The sequence below is a fragment of the Typopeltis vanoorti genome, chromosome 12 (genome assembly GCF_054136105.1).
Source record: "Typopeltis vanoorti isolate ZY-2024b chromosome 12, IOZ_Tvanoo_1.0, whole genome shotgun sequence".
NCBI lineage: Eukaryota > Metazoa > Arthropoda > Arachnida > Uropygi > Thelyphonidae > Typopeltis > Typopeltis vanoorti.
This window is the reverse complement of record NC_143560.1, coordinates 26711026-26732155: the sequence shown is the minus strand read 5'-3', so window position 1 is coordinate 26732155 and position 21130 is coordinate 26711026. Positions and strand designations below refer to the sequence as shown.

At 37.1% G+C, this 21130-nt stretch overlaps 1 protein-coding gene across 1 annotated transcript in view; it reads right to left on the bottom strand.

Annotated features, from left to right (window-relative positions):
- Window positions 1-21130, bottom strand: part of xmas (RRM_XMAS2 and SAC3_GANP domain-containing protein xmas) — a 523534-nt gene that overhangs the window by 379152 nt on the left and 123252 nt on the right. Inside the window, exon 6 of the mRNA XM_090401436.1 lies at window positions 11530-11622. Within this exon, the coding sequence (XP_090257562.1) occupies window positions 11530-11622 (93 nt within the window). The remainder of the gene's footprint in view (window positions 1-11529; window positions 11623-21130) is intronic.

The window sequence follows — 21130 nt, the reverse complement described above, 5'->3', positions numbered from 1 at the left end:
GCTAGACTACCATAAAGCAATCATAATGCTGCTTCTCCATTATCAATGCACGAATTGTTATACCTGCAAATACTTGAAATAAATATGAATTTCTTTTTCACATTCCCTTTTTTGTTTTTGATGTCTAGTGTGAGTAATACGTATAACATGCACAGTGTTTTGTATCATATAAGACAATATTGATATAATACTGACTGACAGACAAACAGTTAGTATACAGATAATGTAAACTTATGGTATCAATAACTACAGTACAGTACTGAAAATGCATTTTCTCTTCCTTACTTTATTGTAAGAATATAGTATATAATATAATACATTTAACATAAAAAAAACAAGTGCTAATTGACTGTTTATGTTAGCAGTAAGGCTTCCAGTCAACAGTAGGCTATTAGTAGTTAAGTTTGTGGAGAGTCAGTGCCCCTAACCCCTGCATTGTTCAAGGGCCAACTGTACTCTCAATCTGTTCCCATAATCAACATTTCATAATCCTGATATAATCTTTATAACTCTTCTTCTCTGCACCATTTCTGCTGCTTCTTTATTCCCTTAGAATCCAGGAAGCCAAATATGTGCACAATAGTCCAGGTGAAGTCTTATCAAGACCTTGTAAAGAGGCAAAATGATTTCAAGGACCTTTGAACTTCAAATTACTGTCCACCATAACACCAAGATACTTAGTCTCATCAATTTCTTGTAGCATAACCCTGCTAATTATGCTGCTGGAAATCTCATCATGTCAAAGCGCATAACTTTAATGACTTTAATGATAATGACTGTCAGTTCAATACTAGTAAGTATTGAACTGACAGTCATTATCATTTGTGAAATTTCGAGCCTATTTAAATCATGCTGTAAGGGTTGGATATCAGTAGCATCCCTGCCTTGGACCTTGAAGACAACATCAATAAAAAGACTTGAAGCCTTTGAGATGTGGTTATACAGACGAATATTAAAAAACTCATGGACAGCAAAAACGTCCAATCAGGAAGTACTGGAACAAATGGGGAAGTCACGTGAACTTTTAGATACCATTAAAAGAAGGAAAACTGCATATCTTGGTCACATACTCCGTAATGAAAAATATAAGATACTTCAGATGAAAAGCCAAATGGCTATTTTTTTTTTTTCTTGGCGAAGTTAATTAAATCAAGGGGATAAAAATCCCTTATTATTTTCCAGCCAGTAACTCTAAGATCAAAAACTATAATCTAAGAGTTTCATGCCGAAGAACTATCGGCAAATCCAAGCGTAAGTGACCACTTGGTAGTACAACACCAAGGCAAATCGAAGGAAAGGTGGAGCAAGCTCCCTCACTATCCTTGATATTTTCTCATAATGTAAAAACACAGCTCATAGGCTGGAAAATAATAAGGGATTTTTATTCCCTTAATTTAATTAACTTCGCCAGGAAAAAAAAAAATAGCCATTTGGCTTTTTGAGATGAGTTGAGTAAGTTCTTTAATTTTGCTGGAGGTTTAAAGGTGGCATTAAGGTTGTAGTTTTGTAGTATTCTGTTTATTTTGTCTGATATCCCTTTAATGTATGGAATGGTTACAGTTTTATTGTAGTCTTGTTTATTTTTGTTTTTAAGTGAGGTCTTGTACAGAATTTTGTTGATAGTATTTTGGCAGTAACCAATTTTTTAGGAAGGTATTGCTGATGAATTTTAATTCAACTTCAAGTGCTTGTTCATTGGAGCAAATCTTCAAAGCCTTGTTTTTTAGTGTATTAATGACCTCTAGTTTTTGTGTTGGTAGGAGTTTTTGTGTATGTATTGGCCAGTATGTGTCGGTTTCTGGTAAACAGCGAAGGAAAGACTGCCAGAAGGAAGACGTGTGACAAGTGTATCTAGAAACGGAAGTATGTTCTGCTTTTAAATCTCAATTGTGAATTGTGTGCGTTTGTGTTGATTGTTTAGGTGGCTGAGGAAAGTGTCTAGCATCTGGTGGCCATGGGGCCAGATAGCGAAAACATCATCAACGTATCTAAGCCAAATTTGGGTTTTAAAGGAGAGGAATCTAGAGCACGTTGCTCAAAATGTTCCATGTAAAAGTTAGCAATGGGGGAGGAATAATGGTGAGCCCATGGCTGTGCCTTCTTTTTTGTAGGTAGAAAGTGTTCTACCACACAAAATAGCCAGAACGTAGTACATGCACAAAGAGCACTGTAATATCGGGAGAGAATTTGTCCTGTAACAGAAGGATTGTCATTGATTGGGACATTTGTGAAGAGGGCAGAGACGTCAAACTGACTAATAAATCATCTTTTTCCAGTGTGATGTCTTTGATTTTGTTTACAAAGTGTTATGTGTTTTTAACATAGGAGGGGGGAGTGACCTACCAACTCCTTGAGTGTTGACGCTAGTTTCTTGGCTAGGTGATAACTGAGGCTATCTATACCTTCAACTATCAGCTGAAGTGGTGTGTTTTGTTTGTGAATCTGTGGTAGGCTGTAAATTCTCGGAAAACGAGCATAGTGCAGAATTAATTTTTTAACGATATCTTTGGGCTTTGTGGTGACTGATTTAAGTAGCTTTTCCGTTTTCTTTTTTATTCGATTGGTAGGGTCATAGTTAACTAGCTGATAAGTGCTGTTGTCCAAGACTATCAGATTCATTTTTTCCAAATAAGTAGTTTCGATTTAGAATAACTGTGGCACTGCCTTTATCGGCTCTAGTAATTACGACGTCCAGATTTAATTTTAGTGATTTTGCAGCTATCAATTCTGATTTTGTTAGGTTGCTGGTTATTGTTTTAGTATAATTTAAATGTAAAATGTTAGAGGTTTCCAAATGTACCTTATCTGCTATGGTGGTTGGGATAAATCTTAGACTTCTTTCTATATGGTATATAAAATCAAGTTTGTTAATCGTTCTGGGTGCCACCGCAAAGTTTAAACCTTTGCTGAGTACTGCAAGTTCATCATTGTTCAGGCCGTGGTTAAATTGGTTGACTACGTGACTGTTCACTGAAGGCAGTTGGTGGATCCTGTTGATCCTTGCTTCTGGTTGGTTGTTGTTATCACTGGCTTGTGGCTGGCTGTTTTCGTTCACTGTGAAGGAATTCAAAGATGTCCTTTGGTTTTCCGAATGTTGTTGATCTTTAAGTCGAAGAAATTTGGATATGAGTTTTGCTTTCTATGTTTCCCAGATATGATTCACAGAGTTTAATTCTCCAAATTTGGTTGGATAATTATGTTCAATCCAGACTTAGATCCAAAGACTGCAAGAGGTCAAGGATATGAATATTCAGTTTTCAAATTCAATCATATCCTGAATCAAGGTAGATATATGAGACAATGTATATAAAATTTAGTTTACTTAAGGAAATCTGGTGCTGCTAAAGAGACAGTCACATATGCAAGATTTAAATGAAGATGTAAGATTGTAACTTTATTTCAAGGGATTTCTGGGTTTTCCAAGTGTGAGCAAGAGGTTTGGTTAAACAACGATGCCAATAATCCTAATTATCATATTTTAACTGAAGAAGATGCTGCAATTAGTCCAGGATGATGAACATGCTGACTTGAACCAAAGTGAGTCTGATGACAAAGAAGAAGAGGAAGCAGTTAGGATGCTCACTCAAGCAAAGGCCTACACCACAATAGAAACTGCAATGACATGGTGTGAACAACAGTGCGAATACAGTTCCAAAGTGATGCTGCTATAAAAGAGGATGAGACCTCATCATACAAAAAATACAATCTTGCATGGTTCAAAGAAAAATTCAAGACTGCATACTTTAAAAACAAACCATCCCATTATTCATTATACTCTTATTTGTGTAATATTACTTGTGTTTGTTTATTTCTGTTTATGTATAAAAAGTGTAACATATAGTTATTATTACGTGACACCTCAGGGAGTCCAAAGATTCATTGAGGGTGGGCATTTACTCTACAACTCTGTCTCCACCACTCACTCAATCCACTAACTACAACAAACTGCAACAACACCAACGTCATCCACTGCCCACCACCGCTTTCACATACACAATCACAAACATCCATGACCAAGGCAGGATTCGAACCCGCAGCCTTTTGGCTGGAGAGCAGATATACTAACCACTTAGCCAACAAGGCAAGCAACTGCTGAAACCATATAGAATGATTAAGTAAGTTCAAAATAAATATAACATACATTGTTTCTTCAGAATGTTTTGGTTATTATTTATAAATCATTTTCTAAAGCAATTATTTTTTAATAACACTTCATATTTCAATATACAGTAGTAATAACGTTGCATACAATAATTTAATTCTAGGCTTAATCATACTCAGTTTCTTATAAATTTGGTATTCTCATGTATGTTTGATTATTCAAACTATTTGATTAACTGAACCAATCTGGGTTCCAATTACTTTGAATAATCAATGTTTTACTGTAATCACTAGTAGAAGTACAGAGTTAACTAGTTTATTTTGCAAGCTACAAGTTTTGCCTTAAGTGCAGAAGACTTCTTTAGGCATATTAGAAGAAATCAACAAACAAACAGTAAAAAAATTAGTATACCTACAACAAATATAGAATTATGAAGGATTCCAATGATTTAAATTATGTGTACATGTCTAATCACTGTTGTGCACAATTGGTTGGCCATAGCTAAGAAGCATTCATACAAATTAATGCTATATGAATCTAATAACATTTAGAAAGATTGTCATATTTTTTTTTTTTTCTATTTTGTCATATAGCACCAGTGTAAATTCCGATTCATTTCTTGACAGAGAGAGAGAGATACCAAGTTTTGTGGAAGGAATTTTAAATCTTACACACATGATATGGCAAAACAGAAAGTAAAATCTGGGAATATCTGGAAATATTATTAGATCATATACACCTAAATAAAGGGGTGCTTAAGGGTCAAAGCTGTATAACTGAGAGGAGACCTCCACATAGCCTTTAAAGGAATGCGGAGAACCGACCAGGGCTTCTGACCTAATGTCCAATCCTCACCTTCTCGTGGTGCACCCTGTTGGGTATCTACTTTGATACTGAACGAACGAGGATGGGCTGGCAATTTGGGATTTAGCCGACCAAATTGTATTCTTATTGGTTAAACCAAAATAAAAAATGATGGTACAACATGACAAAATTTCATGCCGGCTGGGGCGTCGCCCGGTTAAACAAGGCCCCCGTTGTTTTCGCCAGGGAACCAGGGCGAACAGCGAAAAGTCAGCTACTGGAACAAATCTGAAAACAAACCCCAACTCAACATCACCAGAGTTAAAGATCGGTACTATCAATGTAAGAAGCCTGAATGGCAAAGAAATGGAGCTAGCTGAGGAATTAGATAAGTACCAGATCGACATAATAGGGGTGACTGAAACAAAAAAGACCAAAACTGGTGAGATCTTTCTGAGCAATAAATACAAAATGTTATATTCAGGCAATAACAATCAAGGAAAAGAAGGAGTAGCCATAGTATTCAACACAAAATACGAGGCTAATCTTCTTGAATGGCAGTCAGTCTCAAGTAGAGTAATGTGGGCAAATATGAGAATGGGGAACTGGACAATGAGACTTATTTGTGCCTATGGTCCCACAGAAGGTTCTACTAAGGTAGAAGTGGAGGAATTTTTTGAGGCTTTAGAAAAAGCAACTGACACAATGAAAAAGGAAAAGTTGGTCCTTGTTGGGGATCTAAATAGTAGAGTAGGAAATGATTGTGAGACATACAAAAATATTTTGGGAAAATTTGGAGAAAAGAGCAAAGCTAATAATAATGGCAAATATCTGTTGGATTTCTGCTCAGGACATGGACTGGTTATTACTAACACCATGTTCCAACATAAAAATGTGCACAAATTCACATGGAGAGAAGAGGCTAGGAATAAGAAAAGTCTCATTGACTATGTTATTGTTGATAGTGATGTTTTCTCCCTGGTGCAGGACACCAGAGTGTACAGAGGATTTGAAATTGGAAGTGATCACTATTTAGTCTTGAGCAGGATAAAATTGAATTTCATATTGAAAAGAATAACATGTAAGAAAGTTTTAAAGCGAATAAAAGTTGAGCAGCTCTCAGATGTGAACTGTAGACTAAAATACAGAAATATTATTGAAAAGAAAATGAAAGAGTTTGAGAACAGGAATCAAACCTTGGAGATTCAGTGGCAAACTCTGAAGGAAACATTGATTGATTCTGCCAGAGAGGCATGTGGTGAGGTTGTGTGCAAAGATAAAAAAATCAGAACTCCCTGGTGGACACAGGAAGTTAAAGAGGCAGTGAAGGAAAAGAAGAAAGCATATCAAAAGTTCCTGGCAAATAAGTCAGCTTTTACTCTTACAGAATACAGAGACAAATGTAAGAAAGCTAAACAGTGTGTAAAACTAGCTAAACAAAAGTCATGGGAGGACTTTGGCAAGAATATAGAAAATAAATATCAAGAAGGTGGCAAAATATTCTGGAGGTTGTTGAAGAAGCTTAGGAATGGAGGAAAGAGTGCTGTAAAAGGAATTAGAGATGATAAAGGTGAAATGAAAACAGGAGAAAAAGATATCCTTGAAGTATGGAGTAATTACTTTGAAAAACTGCTAAATGAAACAAGCAGTGATGACAGCACAGTGGTAAAACACACTAACCAGGAATGCAGTCAGGAATACATATCCATACTTGAAGTAGAAAAAGCCATCAAAGGCTTGAAATGTGGAAAGGCAGCAGGAGTAGATGATATTCGACCAGAAATGCTGAAGTATGGTGGTATAAGAGTCTTACAGTGGCTGCACTGCATAGTTCAGAAAGCCTGGACAGAGGGACGAATTCCCGATGATTGGAGTAGAGCTCTCATAGTACCCATATATAAAAAGGGAAATAAAACTGAATGTGAGAATTACAGAGGTATTTCCCTTCTGAGTGTTCCTGGCAAGATCTATGCAAGTATACTTGAGAAACGGTTGAGAAGAATTGTGGAAGAAAAGCTTAGTGAAAAACAAGCTGGATTCAGGCCAAATAGAGGCTGTCAGGATCAGATCTTCACTTTACGACAAATAGTCGAGAAAGCATGGGAATATAACAAAGATCTGTATTTAAGTTTTGTCGATTTGGAAAAGGCATATGACAAGGTGCCAAGAGAGAAGCTATTCAATACGCTGCAGTTATATGGTGTCAATGGGGCATTATATCAAGCAATACTTAGTCTTTATTTGAGTTGTGAGTCAGCAGTTAGAATTGAAGGAAGTACAGGAAGATGGTTTAATGTTAAATCTGGTGTGAGACAAGGATGTACATTATCCCCTCTGTTATTCATTATCTATATGGATCACATTATGAAGGAAAGTGGTATTAAACCTGATATCAAAATTGGAGATGTTAATGTCAGCTCTTTGCTTTATGCGGATGATGTTATACTTCTAAATAAATCCGCTACAAGTCTGCAAGATTCTCTGACTAAATTGAATAGCTGTTGTAATAGATATGGTATGAAGTTCAGCAATAAAAAGACAAAGACAATGAAAATAGGCAGAATCATTGAAAATGTCAACTGTGTTGTGAATGGAGAACCTGTGGAAAAAGTAAAACATTTCTGCTACTTAGGCACAATTTTTACTGAAGATGGTAAACTAAATATAGAAATAGACAACAGAATCAGCAAAGCTGGTATCGTGGGAAGTCAATTGAATAAATTCATATGGAATAAGAAAGAAATTAGTCGGAACACTAAATTAGCTGTATACAAGACTGTGTTCAAACCAATTTTAACTTATGGATCTGAGAGCTGGGTCAGAAGTAAAACACTTGACCAAAGACTAGAAACCGCAGATATGAGAGTCCTGAGAAAGATTAGAGGCGTGAACAGATGGCATCAATGGCAATATCATATTAAAAATGAGGATATTAGGAAAGAACTTGACATTGTCAGCATCCAGGAATGCGTTAGCAGAGCTAATCTCAGATGGTATGGTCACTTAAATAGAATGGGAGAGGAAAGATTAGCAAAACAAGTGTTCTCTGCCAGGTTGGCAGGAAAACGACTCAGAGGAAGACCAAGATATAGGTGGATTGATACGGTACAAAGTGCCTTAGACGATAGAAATATAAGATCTGATAATGTTGGAGTCTTGACAAGTAACAGACTGATTTGGAGGAAAATTGTAGATAGGAAGTTAGTAATGATGTAATTTTTTCATGTAGTACTATCATATCCTGTACACCCCTTGAGGGTACATGGCAGGAATTTGATGATGATGATGATGAGAATTACAGAGGTATTTCCCTACTAAGTGTTCCTGGCAAGATCTATGCAAGTATACTTGAGAAACGGTTGAGAAGAATTGTGGAAGAAAAGCTTGGTGAAGAACAAGCTGGATTCAGGCCAAATAGAGGCTGTCAGGATCAGATCTTCACTTTACGACAAATAGTCGAGAAAGCATGGGAATATAACAAAGATCTGTATTTAAGTTTTGTCGATTTGGAAAAGGCATATGACAGGGTGCCAAGAGAGAAGCTATTCAATACGCTGCAGTTATATGGTGTCAATGGGGCATTATATCAAGCAATACTTAGTCTTTATTTGAGTTGTGAGTCAGCAGTTAGAATTGAAGGAAGTACAGGAAGATGGTTTAATGTTAAATCTGGTGTGAGACAAGGATGTACATTATCCCCTCTGTTATTCATTATCTATATGGATCACATTATGAAGGAATGTGGTATTAAACCTGATATCAAAATTGGAGATGTTAATGTCAGCTCTTTGCTTTATGCGGATGATGTTATACTTCTAAATAAATCCGCTACAAGTCTGCAAGATTCTCTGACTAAATTGAATAGCTGTTGTAATAGATATGGTATGAAGGTCAGCAATAAAAAGACAAAGACAATGAAAATAGGCCGAATCATTGAAAATGTCAACTGTGTTGTGAATGGAGAACCGGTGGAAAAAGTAAAACATTTCAGCTACTTAGGCACAATTTTTACTGAAGATGGTAAACTAAATATAGAAATAGACAACAGAATCAGCAAAGCTGGTATCGTGGGAAGTCAATTGAATAAATTCATATGGAATAAGAAAGAAATTAGTCGGAACACTAAATTAGCTGTATACAAGACTGTGTTCAAACCAATTTTAACTTATGGATCTGAGAGCTGGGTCAGAAGTAAAACACTTGACCAAAGACTAGAGACCGCAGATATGAGAGTCCTGAGAAAGATAAGAGGCGTGAACAGATGGCATCAATGGCAATATCATATTAAAAATGAGGATATTAGGAAAGAACTTGACATTGTCAGCATCCAGGAATGCGTTAGCTGAGCTAATCTCAGATGGTATGGTCACTTAAATAGAATGGGAGAGGAAAGATTAGCAAAACAAGTGTTCTCTGCCAGGTTGGCAGGAAAACGACCCAGAGGAAGACCAAGATATAGGTGGATTGATACGGTACAAAGTGCCTTAGACGATAGAAATATAAGATCTGATAATGTTGGAGTCTTGACAAGTAACAGACTGATTTGGAGGAAAATTGTATATAGGAAGTTAGTAATGATGTAATTTTTTCATGTAGTACTGTCATATCCTGTACACCCCTTGAGGGTACATGGCAGGAATTTGATGATGATGATGATGATGATACACCTAAATGTAAATCCCAACATTACAGTAATCTACCATTTATCTAATATTGTTGGGTCTTCAAACCCTCGAAATTATCATTCAATTGAGGACAAAGTTTATGCCTTCATCGTTGTGTAGGTAATAGGCATGTTTAATAGTTGAGTTTGGTCACTTATCCAAGCAGTTAACAGTTTTTCCATATGAGGAATTATACTGTCTCTTTCTTTATTATGCAACTATGTAGACATAGCTTGCGTATTTTTTACTTCTTTCAAATATTTTTCTTTATCCTTTAAAATGGTGCAAACTGTAGAAGCTGCAAGAGAAAATTTCTAAGAAAGTGCTTTAACAGTGCTACCCATTTGATGGCTGGTAATAATGTCGTATATTTCTCTAATGTAATTGCTTTTCTTTGTTTCTTTTGCTCATTTTCTGGTTTTCAACTGTTGCTTCTTTCTGACATTGTTGGAAAAGTGAAAGGGTTATAGTTAAAAAGAAAACAAAGTAAAAAATCAGGTGTAATTGAAGAAAACTAGGAATAACACACTTGCGTTGCCAAGGCTCGTTCTAACTGGTCATTACATACTGCGTAATTCCCTGTACCTGTCCCTAATCACCTTCGCAGCGCACAATTTAAAAAAAAAATTCCGATCCATAAAAATTTGTAAAGCAGGAATTCATAAAGTGAGAACTACCTGTACTGTTTATCTTGAATGCTTCATAGCTATGGACACCCAAACACATCGGTGTGTACAACGATGAACTTATGTTCACACAATTAAAATTGCCTTATTCCTACATAATTCCATATTGTTGTCACCATGCTAATTTTTTACTATTTGTTTGTCTATCAGCTTCTTCTTACACCTGAATAAGTTTTATGCAATTAAGATCACACTAGTAGTGTCTCTAAATAAAGTAGTTGCTTCTCTCTCTCTGTGTGTGTGTGTGCGAGAGAGAGAGAGAGAGAGAGAGAGAGAGACACACACACACAAAAAAAAAAAAAAAAACATTATAACCAAGAAATATTAATATGTGGTGATAAAAATTACTACTGTGAAGAGTATTAGTCACAGCAATCATTATTAGGTTCCATACAAGAATTTTACCGCTGTTTTGAAATAGCTATATCAATGTTCCAATTGGCTTCTGATGGCATATGACAAATAACAATATACACCATTCTGTCATATCTTGGGACATGCAGATATATACAAAGTATCTTTATTGAGGGAAATTAATAACATATTAATCAAGTTCTGTTAATAAAGACAAAACATCTGTTGTAGAATGAACTGGAATGCAGAATTCAGGCATGGCCAACATAGCCCTCATTATCATAATATGGTCCATAATTCAATGATACTAATATATAGAATTACAAATGTTAAGTCCTGCATCATGACCTTTTTGTCGTACTGGTCCCTATCCCTGTCTAACTATTAACATTTCATTTGAAGAGAATAAATCAACTGCAATGGATAACATCATCATCATCATCATCATCATCAAATTCCTGCCATGTACCCTCAAGGGGTGTACAGGACAATGGATAACAAAGAGCCTTATTTGAACTTATGCACACTATGCCAATTGACATGTATTTAGTACTTTATAGGTTGCAAAACTTGTATATTCCCTAGTCACAACCATTTTTCTGCAAAGGACAGAAGCTTCATGATTTTGGTAAGATAGTGTTGATGATGATTATAACCAACACAGCTGACTTGCACTATAGCAAAAACACTACTATAATAAACTATTCAAAAGTCCTGGCCATTAGCACAATGTTATGCTAAAAGAAATTCACTATAGCAAATTATCCACTATAACAAACTAATAGGGACCACAGAAACAGGATTCTGTTCCTAATTAGCCTGCTATAATAGAAAAATCAACAGTTATGAATAATACGTTTATCTAGACTAGATATGATGCTCTAGGTACTACTTCAAAATTTAACAAAGAATGACTTACGTAAACGAAGTAATCTGTCTCTGGTATCAAGAACACGATATTTGTCCTCAAAAGTATGCGTTACCATTTTCAACATTTCCACAAGAGATTCCTCTAAATATATAATATAACAAAACTCTGAAACTTAGGATACTTTGTTGAAACTATATTTATAAATTCAATTTCCTTTTTGTAAATAATATATTTAAATCATATTGCCATAAAATATTTTATATTAAAAGTAATAACTTAAAAACTTAATTAAAAAAGAGTAAGTGGTCATATTTTTAGTTTTAATTCAACTTTCACATGTTTAAGGTATCCTGAAAATAAGTTTTGATTCATAATCTGAGAAGAAATGCGTTAAAATTATACAACCTAGACCAGAATATCCTACATACACTCATAATACCTACTAGTATACAATTCCATATGCCCACCACATATCAAGAACCTGGATTTCATATGCTTGAAAACCATATCCTCCTCGCTTATTTTCCAGGGATGATGCCCTCCCCCCCCCTTCACCTGAGTTCTTCTCCTACCTTCTTTGAGCTGTAAAATCTCATTTTTTCCCTAGACCATAAGATCTCCTTACCAATAACATATAAATTGGTAAATATATATATTTACATTATATATCTTTCCACAAATGCAAAGCACATCTCCCCTCTAAGGAGATGTGCTTTGCATTATGGGAGATATTAAGACAAGTAGTGATGACAGCTTGGTCCACCTTTACCACGAGTTGTCCTCAGTCCCGAATATACTTCAAGCGCAAACTTTGTTTGCTTGCACTTGGATAAAGGATTAAACTAAATTTATTATAGTCTAATCAAGTGAAAAAAACTTCCCACATCTTTCTCTAAATCCAGAGTAATTTAATAATAAGGTGAGACACCTTTTGGCAACTTGTATAGGTAAATATGACTTCTCCATTGCTTCTACCTTAGTATCACCACCTATGGGTCTGGCTCCCACTGATGAGACCTCAACAAAGGTTGAAACCGATTGGAAGCTTGGATGATGAATGGCAATGCTGTAGCGCATGAAGTTTTAACTGAGGCTTGGCTGTTGCTGTCACCCAGGTCCTGGGTGAGTGTGTGGGGGGGAGGGGAGGGGGTAATGATTGGCAATGCTGTAGCCCATGAAGTTAACTGAGGCACGACTGTTGCTGTTACCCCTTGGATGAGATATGAGCAGCTCTGCTCAGTGGTAGGGTGAGCCTACCACAGTGTAGAGCCAACTGTTTCTGAGAATTCTTCTCAGTGGCAGGGTGAGCCTGTTACTGAGGGGAACAATGCTAAGTTTTTGGAGTTTGACCTGTACTTGAACATTCAATAAAGGTCGAAACCGGTCTGGATAGTGGCCCTTCCCTTAATGCATAGCATTATACATGTCTACAAGGAGATATGCTTTGCATTACGGGAGCTACTTGTCTTAGTATCTCCCATAATGCAAAGCATATCTCCTTATTATAAGAGTTTGGTCCACGAGTTGCCTCAGTCCTGAAGATACTTTGGCGCAAACTTTGTTTGCGCCAAAGTATCTTCAGGACTGAGGCAACTTGGATACAGGATTAAACTGAATTTATTATACTGCAGTTATCTGTTGAAAGTTTTTCCACTTGATTATATTATATTATAATTTAAAGGTGCCAAGATATATTATTAGTTTCATCCTTTATCCAAGTGTAAGCAAACAATGTTTGAGCATCAAGTAACTTCATAACAGAGCAACTCGTATATAGAGGCTAATGACTTCACATCAATTGCCTTAGTGTCTCATAATGTAATGCAATGCACATAATCTTACAGACATGTATAATGCTATGCATTATGAAAATGGTTTAGACTTTTATTGAGGTCTCATCTGTGGGAGCCAGAACCTTCTCATAATGCATAGCATTATACATGTCTGTAAGGAAATGTGCATTGCATTATGGGATACTAAGGCAACTAATGTGAAGTCATTAGCCTCTATATACAAGTTGCCCTGTCATGAAGTTACTTCATGCACAAACTTTGTTTGCTTACACTTAGATAAAGGATGAAACCAAGAATATAATTTCTTGTCATCTTTAATTTATAATATAACCAAGTGGAAAAACTTCAAAAGCATTTATCTCTAATCCAGAGTATTTTAATAATAATGTGTGACACCTTTTGGCTACTTGTATATGGAAATATGACTTCTGCATTACTTCAACCTTAGTATCACTTCTGGATCTGGCTCAGACAAGATGCAAAGAATATAATTTCTTGGCATCTTTAATTTACTACATTTATCTATCTAATGTGGTGACTTAATCACCTTAGCATTGTAGCCTTTAAACTAACTCTCTGTCAATCATTAAATGCCTGGGATAACTCTCCAGTCATCCTTTGCAGATGGTCATATGACCACAGTGAACCAAAAGAATGAAACAGTGAGAAACTTCTCATAATAACAATAGACAGAATGTTATCTCTCCATGGTGAATACTGCATAAACATGGTCTGCATTACTTCAGAAAAAATATCTGTCTCCTAGAATGCTTCTTTCTGCATACTAAATTTGGCAGATTAATAATCAACTTTCCATGATACAGTATTATAAAGCATTTGCATGCCATATTTTTAATTTTCAAAACTATGCTTTGTTTTGGTAGCTGGTGAATGACACTGCAAAAATAATTTGTTCTGCTGTGAGTAATGGAATGCCCAACACATCATAAATCTGTTTCAAATGTGCAGGGAAAGAAAGTACCTGTAAAATGCATGTTCTGACAGCATTTCCTGGAAGATAATCGTACAGAATGTCCAGACACAATCTCCCCTCTAAGGTATTCTTGGAACTCCATTAAATTAAACTGTTAAGTAGTGTTACTAATAGCTTTAATGGAACATGCATGCTAGACATATTAAAATAACTTTCATGGCTTACTCACGTAACAAAAATTATATAGAATTTATTCAAAACTCCAATATATTTCATCCAACATTGGGTGGACATCGTCAGGGAGACAGACCGTTAACTACATTCAAAAGACGAATCAAAATAATGAGTTATAAATCACGCATATATCAGTTTATTGGAAGTCAACCTTTACTGGCAGATAAATTCACATTCTCCCACCATCATTCATCACAAAAAATGGGTATTATCAAGAGTTTTACACATAGAGTTCATACAATCTGTTCTTCTGATCCCCTTTTGTTAGATGAACTGAATAAAATGAAAAACAATCTGATATATTATGGATACAAGAAAACTAACATTCAAAAAAATTATTTTAATTATCACCCTTCTACCAGACTACAATCTGATGTGAAAAGAAATTCAATACCCTACCATAAAAGAACCATTGAACAAATAGCAAGGATTCTTTTGGAGAGAGTGACTATTTTGCCTTGAAAAAAATCAAGACAAATTACATTACAAGACTATCACAGGATGCCACTTTTGAAACAACTCAGTTCAGGAAATTTCTGCCCTGATGTAATGTTATTGTAAAGTGGAAATGAGTTGCTTCTAATACTATTGACACTAGGCACAAAGTTCTTTGGAACCAGACAAAACTTCTTCATTCTAGCAAGTTCAAATTCAATTCTCTTTACCTGGAAACATGCGAAATGCTACAAAATCGTCTGAACCTGAACCGATCAGACTGTATGCATGCCAATATCCAAGTTTTGGGAGGTGAACACCATCAATTGTTCATAAGTTATATACAGGGTGTTCGGGATAAATTTGACAGTTTCGTAAGGAAAAAGAAAATCTTCTTTGTATCTATTAAATTTAATGAATTGACAAAAAAACATTACAGGCAGAGTTAATTACAATACTATCAACAAGATTTACTCAAAATAACCACCATTAGCATCGATCACAGCTTCAATTCTGCTTCGGAACCTCGAACAAGCTGATGCTACAGTCTCCCTGGGAAGGGCCGCAAAAACCGTTTTAATTTTAACCATTAACTGGGCTTTTGTATTACTGGAAGTGCGATTGGTGTCTTTTTCAACTGTGCCCCATACAAAATAATCCATGGGGTTAAGGTCTGGGGAGTTTGGAGGCCAAACATTTGGACTGGTGAAGTCGTAGAAATTTTCAGACAACCATTTTTGACTTTTCCCAGAGGTGTGGCAAGGGGCCGAATCCTGCTGCCATACATACGGCCTACCATTGGCTACCCTTGTTATCCAGGGCTTGACTACAGTTAGCAACTCCACGAACAAAGCCCGAATTCCAATGCCAGGGTTCTTCAACACCTGTTCCTGCAGATTTGCGAGGAATTCTGCTGTACGAACGCAATCAGATCGTCTGCTAGGGATCTTTCTTCTTGCTACATCCTCGTAGTCACCATTGCAAGTCTCTAGTTCATGCCTGATTGTTTTTACTGTATTCAGGGAGCATTGGGCAGCAGTCGTAATATCCTTATTTTGATGGCGGGCACGAATCATCATGATACAAGTTATTCTCTTCCATGATTCAGGTGGGTTCCAGCTATCCATCCTTTCTGACATCTTGTATATGAATGAAGAAGGGTCCAAACTTTTAAATGAAGAGAAGTGTGTGTTAATACATGTAACTTACGGAAAAATATAATTAATTATATGTCAAATTTATCCCGAACACCCTGTATATATATATATATATATATATATATATATGAATAATTATTTTAAATAATTTTTTATCTATGCAACCTAATACAATTGTTCATTTGAACTGTAATAGTGTAATAGAATATATTTCGGCTGTGAGCGAGAAACAAGCTAATATACATGACTTATGAGATTATATACACTATCTGATTAAAAATATCTCGACACTCCTGCGTAGTATTGGATATGGCTATGTGCATCATGACAACAGTTTATTATTATTATTATTAAACAAGACCTCATGGAGTCAAAGACTCATCTAGGAGGTCCTTTTATCTCACACACATCTCATCATACCGGGTCTTAAACACATTCAAACTCCTTGCAGACACCACACTCTCAGGCAAGGCATTCCAATCATTCACAACTCTGCACGAAAAAAACCTGCCTCTCACTCCCCTACTCACACCCTCTTTATACAGTTTCCAGGGATGACCTCTGGTTCTCCCCTGATCTCCCACTATTCTCTGTAGAACTTCTCCACCATTGATCCTATAACAACCCCTTACCAACTTGTAGGTCTCTATCATATCTCCCCTCTTCCTTCTCTCCACTAGACTCTGCAAATTACATCTTTTCAATCTTTCCTCATACTCGACATTCCAGAGGTCAGAAACTACCTTAGTCAGTCGCCTTTGGACCATTTCCAACATCTCTTCATCCTTCTGAAAACCAGGTGACCAAATCTGGGCACAATAGTCCATGTGTGGCCTAATCAAAGCCTTATACAATGGAACAAGAATCTCCCTACTTCTACACGTCAGTGTCCTCCTCATCATTCCCAGAAGTCTTTGTGTTGTCTTCACAATTTTGGCGATGTGTCCCCTAAATTTTGGATCCTTATCCACTATCACTCCCAGATCTCTTATTTCCTCTACTTCCAACAATATATTCTCACCAAGCATAAATTCTGCATCCCATCTTTGTTTTCCAAATTTTAAAACCTTACATTTTGCAACATTGAACTCACATCCCCATTTGCTTGCCCAATCACTCAATTTATTCAAGTCTTCTTGCAAGGCCACAACATCTTCACTACTCTTTATGGTTCGTCCCAACTTTGCATCATCTGCAAACAACTGAATATCTCCATCCAAATCTTCGCCAATATCATTAATATACAAGTTAAATAGTAATGGCCCTAAAACAGATCCCTGAGGCACTCCACTAGTGACTTTCCTTTTCCTGGATATTGCACCCCCATACACAACTTGTTGATACCTATCAGATAGCCAGTCTCCAATCCAATGCACTAATCTAATATCCAACCCCATCTGCTCTAGTTAGACTGTCAACTTATCATGAGGTACTCATCAAAAGCTTTTGCGAAATCCAAGTATATTAGTGTGTATCCTTCTCCTCTGTCCAAGGAAGCAGTCACTTTATTGTAATAAGTAAGTAGATTACTAAAACATGACCTCCCTTTAGCAAATCCATGCTGTCCATCAAAGATTATACCACTGTTGTCAACCCAACTCTGGATCCTAGTTCTCACAAGCTTCTCCAACAACTTAACCACAACACCTGACACACAGATAGGCCTATAGTTTGATGCTTGAGTTCGATCACCTCCTTTATGAAGTGGCACAATCTTGCCCTCCTTCCACTCTTTAGGGACTTGACCAAGTGCAAGACTCGTATTAAAAAAATATGTCAAGGCAGGTGTCAACTCTCCGGCACATTCCTTCAGAATACGCGGTGATATATTATGAAGTCCCACAGCCTTATTTACATCTAGTTTACTCAACTCCCCAAACACCTCTTGCTCACTTACAGTCAGTCTCTCCTCCCCATCATCAACTGCTCTTAATCTCTCCATGAAGTCACATTCACAAGATTGAAAGATCTTTATGAACTGCTCATTAAGTATCTCCACCACACATTCTGCAACAGCTGTCTTTATACCATTTCCTCCAATCAATGTCATCCTTCCATAATCATTCTTTCTTTTGCTGGCTACATATCGAAAGAACTCCCTAGGATTCTTTTTAGCTTCATTAGCTAACTGCTGTTCATACCTCTCTTTAGCTACTCTCACCAACCAAGTCACCCTCCTTGCCTGGTCTTTGTAGATCTCATGAAATTGGTTATTTCCACTTCTCTTATGCTGCCTCCACAATGCCCTTTTTCTCTGTATTGCATGCTTAATCTCTTTATTCATCCATCTCACACCTACCTTATTTAACCTTCTCACCCATGGTATACATTTAAACATTGCATCCACTAAATATTTTTTGAAAATCCCCCAAGCTGCATTGATCTCTTTTCCAGCTAACTTCTCATTCCATGCTACACCTGCAAGCTGTCTCCTGAGCTCTTCATAATCACCCCCCTTGTAGTTCCACATATACCCTTTTTTCACAGGGGTCCTTGCACTGCTGGCAACCACCCAAGTAATCACCTCATGGTCACTTTCACCAATTGGTGGATGATTTGATACCTCATTGATAATTACATCCTCCGATGAGATGACCAAATCCAAGACCCTTAATCCTCTTGTGCCCTCTGTTACATACTGTCTGAGGTAGTTATCCCTCAAAAACTCAAGAAACTCATTTTCTTTACTTCCACTTGCTATCTCTTCATTCCAGTCTATATTGCCATAATTAAAATCACCCATAATGATCACCCTTTTCTTATTTGCTTGGCTTATTTGACTATACATTTCACTATCACCACCATCCACATTACCAGGTCTATAACAACATCCCACCAAGTATTTGATTTATTCACCTCTATCTCACACCATACTGCCTCAAAACCACTGGCCCCATTTCCCTCTTGCATCTCTACCTTGTATGGACATAACTCTTTCTCTATCATCAATAGCACTCCCCCTCCCTTTTTACCCCTTCTATCCCCACGAAACACATCATACCTTTCCATCTCTATTCCTGTCAGGATGTCATCCTCATCTAACCATGTCTCACTTATTCCGACAATCTCTGGGTGCACAGACACAATTAGTGCAACCATTTCATCCGCCTTGTTTCTTATACTTCTAGCATTGGTATACAAACACAACAACTCATTTCTGGATCTACAGCTAGTTCCACTGATACCACTCACTCGATGTGATCTCTCCATGCTGGACTGGGGCTATTTCCCTTTCTGCTTCTTCATTTTAGAACCCTTTGCAATTCCATCTGTTTCCTTTTGATCCCTGATCATCCCATTACTTTCCTGCCTACATATGCTCTCACCTCCTCTTGGAGCATCCACCTTTCTCACGCTGTGTATCCCTGTCCACCCTGAGCCTCCCCATTTCCCTGCTCCTCTTGCACACCCATTCTCTCATTTTCTGTACTCATACCACTCACTTCCACATTCATTTCCACTCCTTCAATCTCTCCTGTCTTACTCTCCTGCTCTTCCACATCACTCCCCTCTCGATCTGATTCATTCTCTCTATTCACTTCTCCACTTTCCAGCAGCAGTCTCTCCAAGCGACTCGCACCATAACCACTCAAATGTAGTCCATCGCTTCCATACAGCTCACTTTGTCTCTCAAACTCATTCCACACATTAACAAACTGTACTCCCATCTCCTCACACATTTCAGCCAGAATATCATTCATAATCCTTGCTCTCCGCCTCATTTCACCACAATCATACCTAGGCAACACACTGACCACCCTTCCTGTCACACTATTCTCCTTTATCTTTCCAAGCAGTCTCCTGACACTCATTTTGACATGCTCTTTGTTCTCTCTCAAATCATTTGTACCAATTAATACAATTAACTCTTTTGCTCGTTCCCACCTCATATTCAATGCCTCAATCACTCTACTCATTTTACTGCCTGGAAAACATACCTTGTGCATTTTATCCTCTAGCACACCTTTAATAATGGAGTCGCCATACAACGCCACTCGCTCATCTTTTGTTAACTCTTTCATGCCATCATGATTTATTTTAATAGTTTTGACCTGAATTCTCTTAATTTCATTCCGCATCCATTTCATTTCTTGCTTCATCCAATCCAATTCACCTTCCGAACCTCGCGACACATTCACTCTATCATTAAATCTTTCTAACTTTCTAACTCTTGACCCCCTCTTCTCACTTTCCCTCTCATTCATCCTTCTTTGTTTCCGTACTTTCGGTCCAACATACGTCCAACTTTCACTATCACATATCTTTCTTTGTTTCCGTACTTTCGGACTAACATGCGTCCAACTTTCGTTATCATTCTTCTCACTTTTATTGTCTCTCCTGTCTTACTCTCCTGCTCTTCCACATCACTCCCCTCTCGATCTGATTCATTCTCTCTATTCACTTCTCCACTTTCCAGCAGCAGTCTCTCCAAGCGACTCGCACCATAACCACTCAAATGTAGTCCATCGCTTCCATACAGCTCACTTCGTCTCTCAAACTCATTCCACACATTAACAAACTGTACTCCCATCTCCTCACACATTTCAGCCAGAATATCATTCATAATCCTTGCTCTCCGCCTCATTTCACCACAATCATACCTAGGCAACACACTGACCACCCTTCCTGTCACACTATTCTCCTTTATCTTTCCAAGCAGTCTCCTGACACTCATTTTGACATGCTCTTTGTTCTCTCTCAAATCATTTGTACCAATTAATACAATTAACTCTTTTGCTCGTTCCCACCTCATATTCAATGCCTCAATCACTCTACTCATTTTACTGCCTGGAAAACATACCTTGTGCATTTTATCCTCTAGCACACCTTTAATAATGGAGTCGCCATACAACGCCACTCGCTCATCTTTTGTTAACTCTTTCATGCCATCATGATTTATTTTAATAGTTTTGACCTGAATTCTCTTAATTTCATTCCGCATCCATTTCATTTCTTGCTTCATCCAATCCAATTCACCTTCCGAACCTCGCGACACATTCACTCTATCATTAAATCTTTCTAACTTTCTAACTCTTGACCCCCTCTTCTCACTTTCCCTCTCATTCATCCTTCTTTGTTTCCGTACTTTCGGTCCA